Source organism: Neopsephotus bourkii, unplaced genomic scaffold, assembly GCF_033783945.1.
Source record: "Neopsephotus bourkii isolate Nb327-2 ecotype Australia unplaced genomic scaffold, CSIRO-AGI_Nbou_v1 NB_1436, whole genome shotgun sequence".
NCBI lineage: Eukaryota > Metazoa > Chordata > Aves > Psittaciformes > Psittacidae > Neopsephotus > Neopsephotus bourkii.
The window spans coordinates 210716-223729 of NW_026901913.1; the positions used below are offsets into that span (position 1 = coordinate 210716).

Genomic DNA, 13014 nt, shown 5'->3' on the forward strand with positions numbered 1-13014 from the left:
CTATCGAATTGCATTCACAGCATGTCTTATTTTCCAGTTACCTTCTGTGAGAAGAATTTTTGTATATCAGGTTATGATAACTTTGTCACTGTGCTGTGAGGAGTTTTGTATTGGAAAGAAGTTAGGTCAGAGTCAAGGGATCAAAACTGGAAGTTTACTTTTGGTTTAGCAGCATGTAGCTAGGGAGGGAAGATGTGTCCATGCTGAGAACCAGTATGAACAGATACCTGTTGCCAGAGGAAAAGAGCAGGAAGACTCTCTCTCCTTGCTTGGTTAGAGCTACGGAGTATGTAAACACAAATACATGCCCAGGTTGGTTGACTGGGGCTTGGGTTTTAATAGTCTTTGGACGTTTTTCGTTGGTTTGGTTTGAGTTGATTTTTTCCATTTAATGAGGCATTTGTTCATATTGCTGGTGGCATTGGTGATATCATTAAATCTAGTCAAACAGGTAAACTTGAGAATGCCAGCCAGTCTATTTGGGGAAACTTCTTTTGAGCATAGACTCTTGCTAACAGCAATTAGCAGTTCAGCATTTCCAGGCTGAAGTCACTGGAAATGGATTTAGATATCTTCCCCACAAATGACAAGTAGCTGCCCTTCATTATTCCTTAAGCCTGTCTGTAGTAACGGGTAAGCATGGTCAGCAGTTTCCCCATATGTGAGCCATTAGGCAGAAAATAGAGAATCTCTTGTTTGAGGCCAGTGTAAGCTTTCAGGTTGGTAGTGACATTTAAAGGGCCAGTTCAGGGGGACTTCCACTGAGCAGCATAGAATAGGAAGAGTATTCTCCAGGCTCCTTCAGTTGTCATGTGGTAAAAATCTGAGCACAAGTGAACATTTTCCTCTGAGGTTTTTCAGTGCTAGGAGCAGGACAGGAACCAGTGAATTGAAAGAGCCAAAATAGAGCAGATGTCAGGGGAGGGGGCAGGCACTGAGGGAGCAGGAGGGGGATGAAATATGAATACAGGCAAATGCACACACTCTAGGGGAGAGGAAAAAAAGAAAAGGAAAAAATCACCACCGCCCCCAAAGAAAATAAAAGTAACAAAGCACACAGCCCCCACACCCCCTAAAAAAAGACCCCAAACAACCAAAAAAAACACCAGAAAAAACCACACAAACCAAAAAACCCCGTACTGAAGAGTGTGGGGTCATTGGCATTATGCATCCTTCTCCCAGATGGTAGCCTTTGTAGCACTACAGGAGCTGAGCCCGAGGCTCTTTCCATTCCCTTTGCTTCTTGTGGGGGAGTTTTGTCTCACACTGCTCTTCCTGCAGGGAATTGGACAGCCATGAAAGCTGTGTGAGATCTCATATGTGCAAGCCACTCACCCTGAAGTCACTGGGACCAGGGTGCAGTTGGGCCCTATTGAAATTTCAAGTGTTTTTTGTGAGGTTTATTAGAAATACACTTGTCCTTGAGCTTCATTTGCATAAAAATAGCCTGGCTTTCTGAAACAATGGCTGCTAACAATGTAGTTATGTGTGAGGTGGTCTCCCTGTTTAAGCCAAAGAAGTTGTTAAAGGGTTTTGGTACTTTGGCATACTTCTTCCCCTCTCATGCTTCTTAGTTGCACCACATGCATAGTGGAGCTTCTGAAGAAGAGTGAATTCCTTTGTCTCTAGTGGTGTTTCTGAGATGTGGAAAAAGAAAAGGCTGTTCATTCTGTAGGGACATGGTGTAATTAGTACTGTGTGTTCTGCCTTGCTGGATGATTGAAATACCTACCAAATGCAGTTAAATTATTCCACATAGCTTTTGCTTCAGTCTGAAAACACTGGGAATCTGGTTACAAAGTATTAAATGGGATGTTTTTTTGTTGGATGCTGAGAGGTGCAGTGTGTCCTTAGTGCTCTCATGTGATACTCAAATTTGAAAATAAATAATTATGCCCAAATTAACTGTTCTCCAGTGTTAACTGGAGTTAACTGCTTTCCAGTGTGCCCCATCTTCTGTTTTGTTTTGAATATTGCAAGGAATACAGTTGCCCTGTCTTCAGCAGTGCTGAATGCAGTGATGCTTAATAACAAGAACCAGTTGTAATTTGATTGGAGAATGAGGTATGTTGGCAAGTGTGTCTAAAGAAAGTTGTGTGATTTGGTTTTAGAAGTTTTTAAGACTAATATTGGCGTTATATCACCCCTGTGGCAAGTTTCAGACACTTCAAAACCCACTTGCTGTACTAAACTTGCTGTGTTTAACAACTGTATAGTAGTAATCTGCAGTGTAGTGTCCCTCTGATGTTCTGTACTGTACCATATCATATTTTGTTGTGGTTAGATCTCTTTGATATTACTTCTACATTCCATGTTGATCTAAATAGCAGGGGACTTACAACCTTAAAGATCAAGCTGTGTTTCCACTGGCTCCTGTGCTGTGGCATACCGACATGGTGAATTACTGTAGGAATGAATGTAATGTTATGGCCTGTGCTCTGCGTATCCATTTTACATTCTTAGCTAGCAAAAGAATACTTGAATGTGAGAATTATTATCCTGGAAGAACCAGCTGCATTTTTATTCTTTTTTTTTTCAGCCTGCCATGAAGATTGCATAATTTAAGCATACTCTTTACATCTCTTGTAGTGTATTAGGAAGGTTCTTAATGAACAAATGAACAGTTGCTAAAAAGCACTTTCAGATGTCTTCATACTTATGTCAAAAGTTCATTCTGATGAAGGGACAGCTGATTTAGAGAAAAATCTTTCCATTTGAAAATTGTCACTAGAGACCTTGATGTATTTGAGCCTGCCCTGCTATATAGTTTCAGGGAGCAGGTTCTGAAGTGATGGTATGTGTGAAATGTCAGTGCAAATTAGCTTTCTCTTCGAGCCCCATAAGCAGCAAATGTAAAACAAATTTTCTAGTGTAACCAAATTACTGAAGTAGTTACAGTAAAAATATCTCATTCATATTAGACTGCACAAAACCAGTGCTCAGTGGATCTGTGAGACCCAGCTGTGTTTGGGAATGAGTTATACTATCAGCAGTACTTACTTCTGCTAGGTTCCGAGTGTGGAAGTGTACGTTTACAAAATACGTGTCTTACTAAGGCACTTCTTTGGTCCCTGTGATGTGAAGCTGAAAGATACGTAGTCCTTGTTCATAGAAAACAACACTATGCCTCTAGTACAAAAATTAAAAGAGGAACGTGGATCATTTCCTGCTCTAACTTTGTGTGAATTCTTGTTTGGTTTTGACTGATGTTCCTGTCTGATGAGCCATACATTGCAAAGTCTGATTTTCTCATACAAAAGACCTCTTCATGCCCTTTAATTGAGAAAGTTGGCTTGATACCATCTTTCAAGTGCTTCAGATGGGCCATGCCAGCTCCAAGATTCTGTGTCAGGAGTTCACTCTGCCACGTGTTAGGTGTAGGTGGGAAGCAAGCAGAGCAGCCTTTGAGGGGAGAAAAAGTGTTACAGTATAGAAGTTTGCAATTAGTCATCAGCTGTTGCATTTTTAATAGAAAACATAATTTAGCAATTTTTTTAAAATCAGGTGCTCTGTGGATGTGTATAGTCTTAAATCCCCACTGCAAGTTGGAGCAGAAGTCCAGTTGGCTAAAACAGCTGAAAAAATGGAACAGTGTGGATGTTTGTCCCTGGGAAGATGGAAACCATGGAAACGAACTGCCCAATTTAACCAATGCTTTGCCTCAGGGTGCAAATGCTAACCAAGGTGAGCCTAAACATATGCACTGACTGCAACGTATAATATAACCTCTATCTTATACACTCTAGCCTTGCAGAATTCAGCACTCTTTCCTGGAACAAGTAACTTTCTTGTTGAGGATTGAACAGCCAAGATTATTTTCACTAATACTATCCTTGCAGAAGTGATAAATAGGTGGGGGTGTTTGTGCTGTGGCTGCAATGTTTTCACAGCAAGTATTTGCATTTAGTTAGTTCTTCTAACTTTTCACCTAGTGCTTCTAAATACGTGTTGCATGAAGATTGGATGCCCTTGAAGTATGTCATGTAAAAGCCTGTTGTTTCTTTGCTTGACTATAATCTTGTATTCTCTCTGGTGTTGGGCCTTTCATTTTGTTTGCAGTTACAAGGCCTTTGATACCTATTTAAAGAGGGATCTGTTGCAACTGCATTAAAGTTGAGTGTGTGAGAAACTAAAGCAGCAATCTATGGGATGTGCTCTGTATGTTCAGTGTGCATTGTCAGGTGTGGGAAAGTTGTAGAGGCAATACTGCCCTGAGAGGAAGTGCCTTTTCTTACTCAGTATCAGGCTTTCTAATCTAAAATGTAATTACCAAATCTGACGTTAGCCTTGTGCAGTCCTCCTCAAGCAAAGATGGCTACTTTGCTAATAACTGGGGAAGGTGCAGGATACTTACCTGGGAAAAAACCCTCGTAGTCCTCAAAAACCTCAGTACTTTGATACCTATTTCATATAATCACTATAAAGTTAACAGTCTATGCTCAGGAGATGGCAGGCTTGGGTTTAAATGGGTTTTTCCTTGTTTCTTTCTCTTGAAAGATGACCTCTGAAGGAAAAAGACATGGTTCATTTTTAAATCTCTCAGCTAGCCAGGGACAGAAGTTAATTCCGCATATGACTCCCTATAGAGGTGTTTCGCTTTCTGTATCTTGTGATGTTCAGCCCAACTTGGGCAATCTAGTGGTAACTCTGACACAGCATCTCAATGGTCATAGACATAGTGCCATGTCAACAGAGTGATTTTGCTGTAGGAAGATGTCAGGTAAGGATTATGTCAGTCCCAAGGGCTGAGTACCTCACTTTCTTTATAGTATTTGTGTATTTATGACAAGAATTATACAAGTGCTCAAAGTTAACGTCACTTCTGAAAAATCTTTCACACATTGTTTATCCATTCCTCATCCTGGCAGTTCTGGGTCTGAGGAGGAAAGAAACTGGGGATGCTTGAGTAGCTGTGTACCGTATACTTTCTAGTGTGTTTTTCTGGGAGTTTGTATATGCTGTTGAGTGTCCTTAATCTCTAATGTTTCCTCTGCAAAGTCCTGTGTAGCATCAGCCATGCTGGTTTGTAGAACTCTCTGAATGCAAAGTGAATGGTGCACACTTTGAGCTGTTGGGTAGTGGTAGGATGTGAAATGTCATCTGCGGGCTGCTCGGTGCAGAGCGGGGCAAGGCAGGCTGCTGTCGGTTGGTGGTGGTGAATAAGCAGAAGACAAGAATACTGTGAATGACTGATTCACATATGAATGAGTAAAGCTGATGCAGCTTTCTAAACTTGTGCAAATGACAGATTCATCGAACAGGCCACATCGGACGGTGTTCACTCGAGCCATTGAGGCATGCGATCTGCACTGGCAGGACAGCCACTTACAGCACATTATCAGCAGTGACATATATGCCAACTACTGTTACCATGACGACACTGAAAACTTACTCTTTGACTCTCAGGGGTGGCCCCTCTGGCATGGTAAGTGGCTAAACCGGAAAGACATTTCCATTACTTGCTTCTTTGTTCATTTTCTATGGCATTATTTTGGGGGGGGGGGGGGAGCTGGTGGGGAGATGAATGAAGAGCCTGGCAAAAAGAACAGAGGGTCCCTTGAAATACTGGCTCAGAAGTAGTCCTTTAAGTCTCTCTTGCATAGCTTTTAAAACAGCAACAAAAAAACCCAAACAAAAAAGTGTTTTTGAGTAACCTAGCAAAACAGGCCATTGCAGACATGGAAGCATTGCTATTCTTCAATTATTTTCTCCATTTTAGAACATGTTCCTACAGCCTGTGCGAGGGTAGATGCATTACGATCTCATGGATACCCACGAGAAGCACTGAGACTAGCAATAGCTATTGTTAATACACTAAGAAGGCAGCAGCAGAAACAGCTGGAAATGTTCCGGGCTCAGAAAAAAGGTAAATGTGGGGAAGAGAGAAGGGCAAAGGATGTGTGGGGTGACAATAATATCAGACTGGAACTTTGCATGAGAAAACCAGTTTTGAAACTAAAGCAAAAGAAGTGACTTGAACTCTTGATGATGACAGTGGTAATGTCACATTCTGGATGGCAGAGGTTTTGTGTAAGATGGGTTGTGAGCTGTGCAGGACAAAGGCTCTATTCTGCTCTCTCCAGTGTCTGGTATGATGGGGCTTTTATTCCAATCATGGTTTTTGGTTACACAGTGAAAATATTCACTGGCTTCTAAACAGAGCATTGCATTTGGCCTGTCAGGTGTTTAATATTTTTTTTCATATGTAATGACATATAATAATGACCTATAATTTAGCTGAACTATATGTTTCCAAGTTGGCATTAAGGGTAACAAGAAAGCAAAGTCTGCACTTGCCAAATTTGGCAGTTTGTTCAGGAAGAGTCTCTTAACCATGCATAAAATTTTAGTGTTTTTCATCAGAGGTGGGTTTTTCTTTTTGAAACACCTTTTTTTTATAAAACATTCTGTGTTGTTCCTTTGATGAGCACTACCCTTGGGTTTGTTGTCTTTTTTTTTTTTTTTTGAAGGAGCATCCTCCTTCTCATACAATTTGTATGCCATTTGATCCTTCCTACCCAAATAAACCTGCACTGAACTTTGTTGTTAGTTTGAAGAGTGGAAGAAAGGGATGGCTTTATGGTTAAAGAATGCACATGGAAAGACTGGAATTACTTTCTCTGCTGCTACAAGAATCCCTTTATTCAAATTTTAGTTTAGATGTTTGTTGCTCCTCTTAGCTACATGTGTCCTCATGCATTGTACCCAAGGTGTTTTTTTTTGAGCACTATTCTGGATCCTAGGTTTGAACAAAACCTAAAAGCACTTCTGTTATTACTTAGGAGAATTTGCAATGTGGTTTTGTCATATAATGTAATTTTCCTTAACAAGTGTTCTCTTAAAAGCTTTGCGCTTTTCTGCCTTCTCAGATTAGGGGGGTAAGAAGGTAGAGGGCAATGTCAGTGTGTGGGAATGCATGCCTTCACACACTGGGAGGTGTGAAGGGTCTCCTGCAAGTGTGCTGGCCATAGTACTGCTCCATTTCATTCCCAGTCGCTAATGCAGCATCTAGATATTGGGTACTTATGTTAACTTAAATTCCTTTGCCTAGGAGCAGTTTCTGTAGCAGTCAGCTACATACTATTTTAAGTAAAAAACAAAGTGTATGGAATGTAATCCATCCTATCCTGAAACAAAGAAGTTTGTTGTTTGTATGTTGTCACTGCTTTTTTATTTCGTTTATGTGTGGAATTTTTCAAAGATGCTCTTTTAATACCACAAAATGTGCTGGTCTTCTCTATGAGCAGATGAATTCTGCAGCTTCAGCCCTGCTTTAGGTTAGTTTAGCAAACACCACATGCTTCTACTTAACTCCTATTCACGTGGCTGATCTGATGTCCGTGGAACCACTTGCATGATTTTAAAGCTAAAAGTCTATATGGCTGAAGTTTGGCATGACACAAGTTAAGCTCATAAGTAGGCACAGTGGAATAAATAGAACATAAGTGAGTCAGTAAGAAGTCACTGTCATTAATCATTTTGGTAATATTGCTTGCTTCTTTCTATCATCTTTATCACATGCTATTTGCTAGCAAGACAGTGATTTACTTGTTTGCTTTTCATATTACGTATCAGTGAATTCTTTTTAAAAAATCACCCTCTAAACAGTATAGCTGTGTTTCATTTAGTAGCCCCACACATTTAAATAGGCAAGAAGCAGATTTTAAAAGCTCTTTGTTAATGGTTACTTGGAAAGATGGCACTTCATGAAAAAGGGAGAGTGAAAGCAGGTATAAGTTAGTGTTTAACACACAGAGAAACAAAGCATCCCTAACATCTTTTATATAGGTTTTAAGTGGTCACCCGTAATGTGTTGTCTGTTTCACAGCTCAGTCCTGTGTGTAGGAGGAAAAAAGCTGGCAGCTGTGGTCAAAGGGGAGCTGTTACCATAAGACTCTTAATAAAAAAAGGGATTTGGGGAATCTTTAACATCTGTTACCACAACCACACTGCCTTCAGTTCACTGTGCTAAACAATTTCTTCATATTGTAACAGAATGATCAGTGAGGGCTGCAAGACAAAGTGTTTGTGAAGGGGGCTGCTGGCTGGAATTTTAGAATGACAAACAATGCACTTGATCCACTTAAAGAATGATTCTTTTGCATCTAATTGAAACATTTGCTTTATTTTTTTTTCTTCCTTTTTAAAGGAGCTATCATCATGAGTTTATTACTTCAGTAAATGTTTAGATGCAAGATAAGCTTATACTTTATTTATGGAATTGGGACATGGTTTAGAATATTTGCATTTATTTCAGTGTCATCAGATTAAATTAAAATGTAAGAATTGTACTGTGCCTTTTGAGTGAGGAAATTGTGAATGCTTAAAAAAAAAAAGAGGTTTGTTGTAGTGTTTCAGCAGACATTTTCAGAAGAGCTACTGGAATGAAGTAAGAGATTTCAATAGACATTGCATTTGAAAATTTTGACCCACAATGCACTTTGCTAGTGCTCAAAATGTCTGGCCTTTGTTCTTTTTCTTTTCCTCTTTTAACATATTCATAAAGGGTGATGAATTCACTCTCAAATACACTATTTTCTCCTTCTGAGCAGAGCCTACTGGAAATACTTTGAATTCTGCACCAAAATCATTTTAATAAGTTCTACTTTTATAATTGTTTTGAGGGGCTGACATGACTTTCTTTCTCTCCCTCCTCCCTCCATCTTTTCTGTCACAGAACTCCACAGAGGAGTAACCTCAATAACAAATCTTGAAGGTTGGGTGGGACACCCTTTGGACCCCATTGGCACTCTCTTCAGTAGTCTGATGGAAGCCTGCAGGGTGGATGATGACAGCTTCCATGGATTCTCAGACTTCACGGGTAAGGCCAAGCTTATCTTCTGTACACCTTCATTTACTGGAGGCAATTTTCTGTCCTGCCTTTCTGACTCAGCATCAAAGTCAGTGTTACTATAGTATAAGAACTCACATTTGCATTCCTTAAGAAAACACAAAGGAGAGAAAATGTTTAAAATGTGAAAGCACTTAAAATATTACCAGTTACTCCTTCTAAAAGACAATGCTGTATTTCACCTTTGAAATAAAATGGGTGAGACATCACTGCAGCAGCTCTCTCCACATACGTTGCTCTGTCCTCTTTGTCTGAGAAACTGCAGGGAATCTTAGAATCACAGAATTACTGAGGTTGGAAGGCACCTCTGGAGATCATCTAGTTCACCTGCTCTGCTCAAAGCAGCATTACCTCGAGCAGATTGCCCAGGACTGTGTGTTGTAGGGTTTTGAATAACTCCAAGAATGAACACTGTCCAAATACTATGGGCAGCCTCTTCCAGTGTTCAACCACCCTGACAGTGAAAAAGGTATTTTCTTATGATTGGGTGGAGTTTCCTGTATTTCAGTTTGTGCCCATTGCCTCCTGTCCTGTCACAGGATACCACTGATAAGAGTTTGGCACTGTCTTATTTTACATTCTCCAATCAGATATTTATACATTTTGGTAAGATCCTCCTGGGCCTTTTCCAGGTTTAAATAATGACACTTATCTCACTCTCATTTCATGAGAGAATCTGCAGTCCTTTAATCATTTTTGTGGCCCCTTGCTATATCTGCTCCAGTATGTCCATGCACTGAGGAGCCTGCAGCTAGACACAGCACTCCTGGTGTGGGCTCACTAGTGCTGAGGACAGGGGAAGGATCACCGGGGAAGGATCACCTCCCTCAATCTGCTGGAAACACTTCTGTTAATGCAGCCCAGGGTGTTACTAGGCTTCTTAGCTACAAGTATACACAATGCTTCAAATTGATGACAAAAAGTTTTACTTGATTACACGCATGAACTGTAAATGATATGAATTGGAAAGCAGTTTTGCAGTATTGATATATGATTTAGGAAAGGTTGTGTACGCCCGTTTTAATTTCAGTATTTGCTTCCCAGGAGCTTAACTGATCTATTCCTTGTTCTCAGTCTTTTCACTTCTGTCATAGCTTCTTACCACCACTTCTGTGGACAGAAACTGGATTCATCCCTCTACCTGCAGCTGTTTTATGCACATACCTGCAATCTTCTTGGGGCTTTCCCTCAGAACTATTTGCATTCAATTAGATTTTCTTCAATAAATTTCTAATCCCATATCCATCAATTCTGGAAGAACTTTTAATTAAAAAATAAATTAGAAATCAGGTTCCTTGCAACTATAAAATAACACAATAACCCCATGAAATAAAACCAGTGTGTGTTGAAAAGTAGCTTCTACCTACACATGCGTATACAGTTCACCAAAGGCCTTCAGCCTTCCTATTTGCTGCAGTTGTCAGTCTCCTCATAACTGCTACAGGTTGGAATAGCAGTTTGTTATATGATGTGTCTGTGAAGGGCCAGATGAATCAGTAGCACTCTCTACATAAAATCTTTGCTAAAACTAGGACTTTCAGTGTTAATAAGTGTTTATATCATAAATACAACTGTAACAAGTAATAAAGAGCTTGAAAAGAGCTCTAGCAGAGGATGTTTTAAACTTGTGGAGTTCCCCAATCTATTGTATTTGCACAATAGTAATGGCTTCAACTGAAACCAATGCTACTTTCCCTTCCTCTTACACATCAAGGCTTTAAGGAGACAAAGAAATGGCTGGATTGTCCAATTTTTGGCCTCATTAATGCAAAGCTGGAGAAACTGCCTTTCTGTAAATCATACTATTTAAAAATAAAATGTATAGTCTTACTTGAGTGGGTTATTTAAAATCTAATTGTTCTATATATTTCTGTCATGTAGAATTGGGTAGGTTGTTTTACATTGGATCATTGGATTTTGAGATTGCACTAGTAATTTAAATAATTAAAAATAATAATAATACAGAAGAAGCATTTGTATATGTAGAATTGTAGGCAGATTATGGGTTGGAATGATTTGCCGATGTGTTTTTCTTTCTGTGTCACCCTTTACAGACCACATGGGGCAATGCAAATCTCTGGAGTACCACCACCTGCCTGCACACAAGTTATTTGAAGAAGGGGAATCTTATTTGACGCTGGCTGTGGAAGTAGCATTGATAGGGCTGGGACAGCAACGAATAATGCCAGATGGCTTGTATGCACAAGAGAAGGTTTGTCGAAATGAGGAGCAGCTCATTTCTAAGCTACAGGAAATTGAATTGGATGATACTCTGGTGAAGATTTTTCGAAAGCAAGCAGTCTTCCTTTTAGAAGGTAGCCAATATAGATGCTAACTGCTTCTTTAAACTGTCTTCACTTACGCAAGCACACAGCTAGTATTCCCGTGGAAACTGCCTTATATACTTAGGTGGTTTTTTGACACACAACTCCAACAAAATTTTGTTTCCAATCTCTTATAAAAATCAAATATTCTTTAGATATCACGTGACTGTAACAGTTAGGCATCTATTGACCTATAAGCCTTTTGTTGGATGTCATAACCTCAGTATTGTGATTATACAACCCAGGCTCACACTCAAATACAGACATCAGTTATCAGTAGTTCTCAGGTAGCAAAATTCTAAGTGTTACTGTGTCATAAAAAAACGGACTTGCAGCATTCTAAATGTATGAAGATCTGTACTTCTGTTCCAGAGTCAAAGGCTCAGAAAATTATGAAGGTTGCTGGGACAGAAATGTAACATTTTATTTGTGGCAGTTAGGAAAATTACTTTCTTTTGAAGTTTGTATCGTACAACTGATATGTAGTCAAATATTGAGGCTTAATGCCTGGTCTGGTGACTGAATTTTGACCAGGACAATCTGTGTTTGGGAAGTAGCCCATGTGTTCCAATAAACTTTGTACAAAAAGGTCCATATTTTTGACTCAGCTTTTTAAAAAACACATGTAGCACTTAGGCCTCATGTTCAGAGAGTAATCTCATGAGTTCTGAGGCTGTCTTTCTGGTTTGGAGGTTTTTAAATGGAAGAAAAACTTCACAGGAACCAATTACCCAAAGGCAGGGTCCAAGTTTTGAGTGCTTGCTCAAGGTGTGCTGGGGTGTTATTGCTCTAAGAAAGTTGTGAAGACTACTACACAGGCAAGTTTTGTATCGTTTTTGTGAGACACTTGTCTTATAAAACTTCCTCTTATTGGAAGGTGATTTGGACATTTGACACTGCCTAGAAGCCGCACTATGGGGAGAGTTTCCTTTGTGGTGTGGCTGCACTGCTGCTTTATGGCCTTTGGACAAGAACAGCTGCTTGCTGAATCCAGCTAGTAGCCACCATATAGTGATCCTATGAATTATAAAATCAATTTGCTGCATCTATTTGCTGGTAAGGATGCTTTATGAGAAAAAGGCAGGATTTCTCTAAAGTGTTCTCTGATAGTTCTAGTTTACTGCTTTGATCACTGAAATTCTTTTTATGTTTTCTTAGAGTAGTAAATAAGTGGGCATAGCAGGAACTCTGCTAATATAACTCTCTACAGAATTGCTATGGTGAGCAGTATGCAATGATGGTCTTGTACTACAGTGTGCTGAGAAATCTGGCTTTCATGCAATAATTTCCGTTTACTCCAGGTTAAGCAGAAACTGCCAGCTCACATTGGAAGAAAAACTGTGCAGTGATTGAATATGCCAATTGTATCAATTGCATTTTTATAGTTAGTCCTGTAGCTATAATAAAGCAAGCTTAATCCAATATTAAGCTTATTTCTATGCTGTTAAAGCAGATTAATGCATGCTGTATGTAGCTGCCATTTGAACGCATGGGAAAGCAGAATGTAAGACTGTTTTCCAAGAGCTGTTCTAATTTTTTTCTTGACTGCTAAGTTAATGAGGAAATATATTTTCATATAAAAGCTTTGTCATGTATTCTTCATGTCCTAATTGAGTTTCTGATTGGACCACCAAGTGGCAAGCATACGTGAAACGGCTTCTTTCACTGAAGCAATGCCAGCCAGCTTTGAATGGCTTTCAACTTCATTTTAAATGATTGAGATACACTGTCACCTGCTAATTCTTCATTGACATTTCTTTTTAATCAGCCTCAGTCTTCAGAAATGCACAGCTATAGAGCTCAGAATTTTTTCATGCCTGGTGATTTTTATCCTTGTAT

At 39.5% G+C, this 13014-nt stretch overlaps 1 protein-coding gene across 1 annotated transcript in view; it reads left to right on the top strand.

The window, feature by feature from the left end:
* The window catches only part of ZSWIM6 (zinc finger SWIM-type containing 6), a 142682-nt gene that overhangs the window by 112878 nt on the left and 16790 nt on the right, over positions 1-13014 (top strand). Inside the window, exons 5-9 of the mRNA XM_061368662.1 lie at positions 3505-3684; positions 5249-5425; positions 5720-5866; positions 8678-8821; positions 10906-11166. Coding sequence (XP_061224646.1) covers positions 3505-3684; positions 5249-5425; positions 5720-5866; positions 8678-8821; positions 10906-11166 — 909 coding nt within the window. The remainder of the gene's footprint in view (positions 1-3504; positions 3685-5248; positions 5426-5719; positions 5867-8677; positions 8822-10905; positions 11167-13014) is intronic.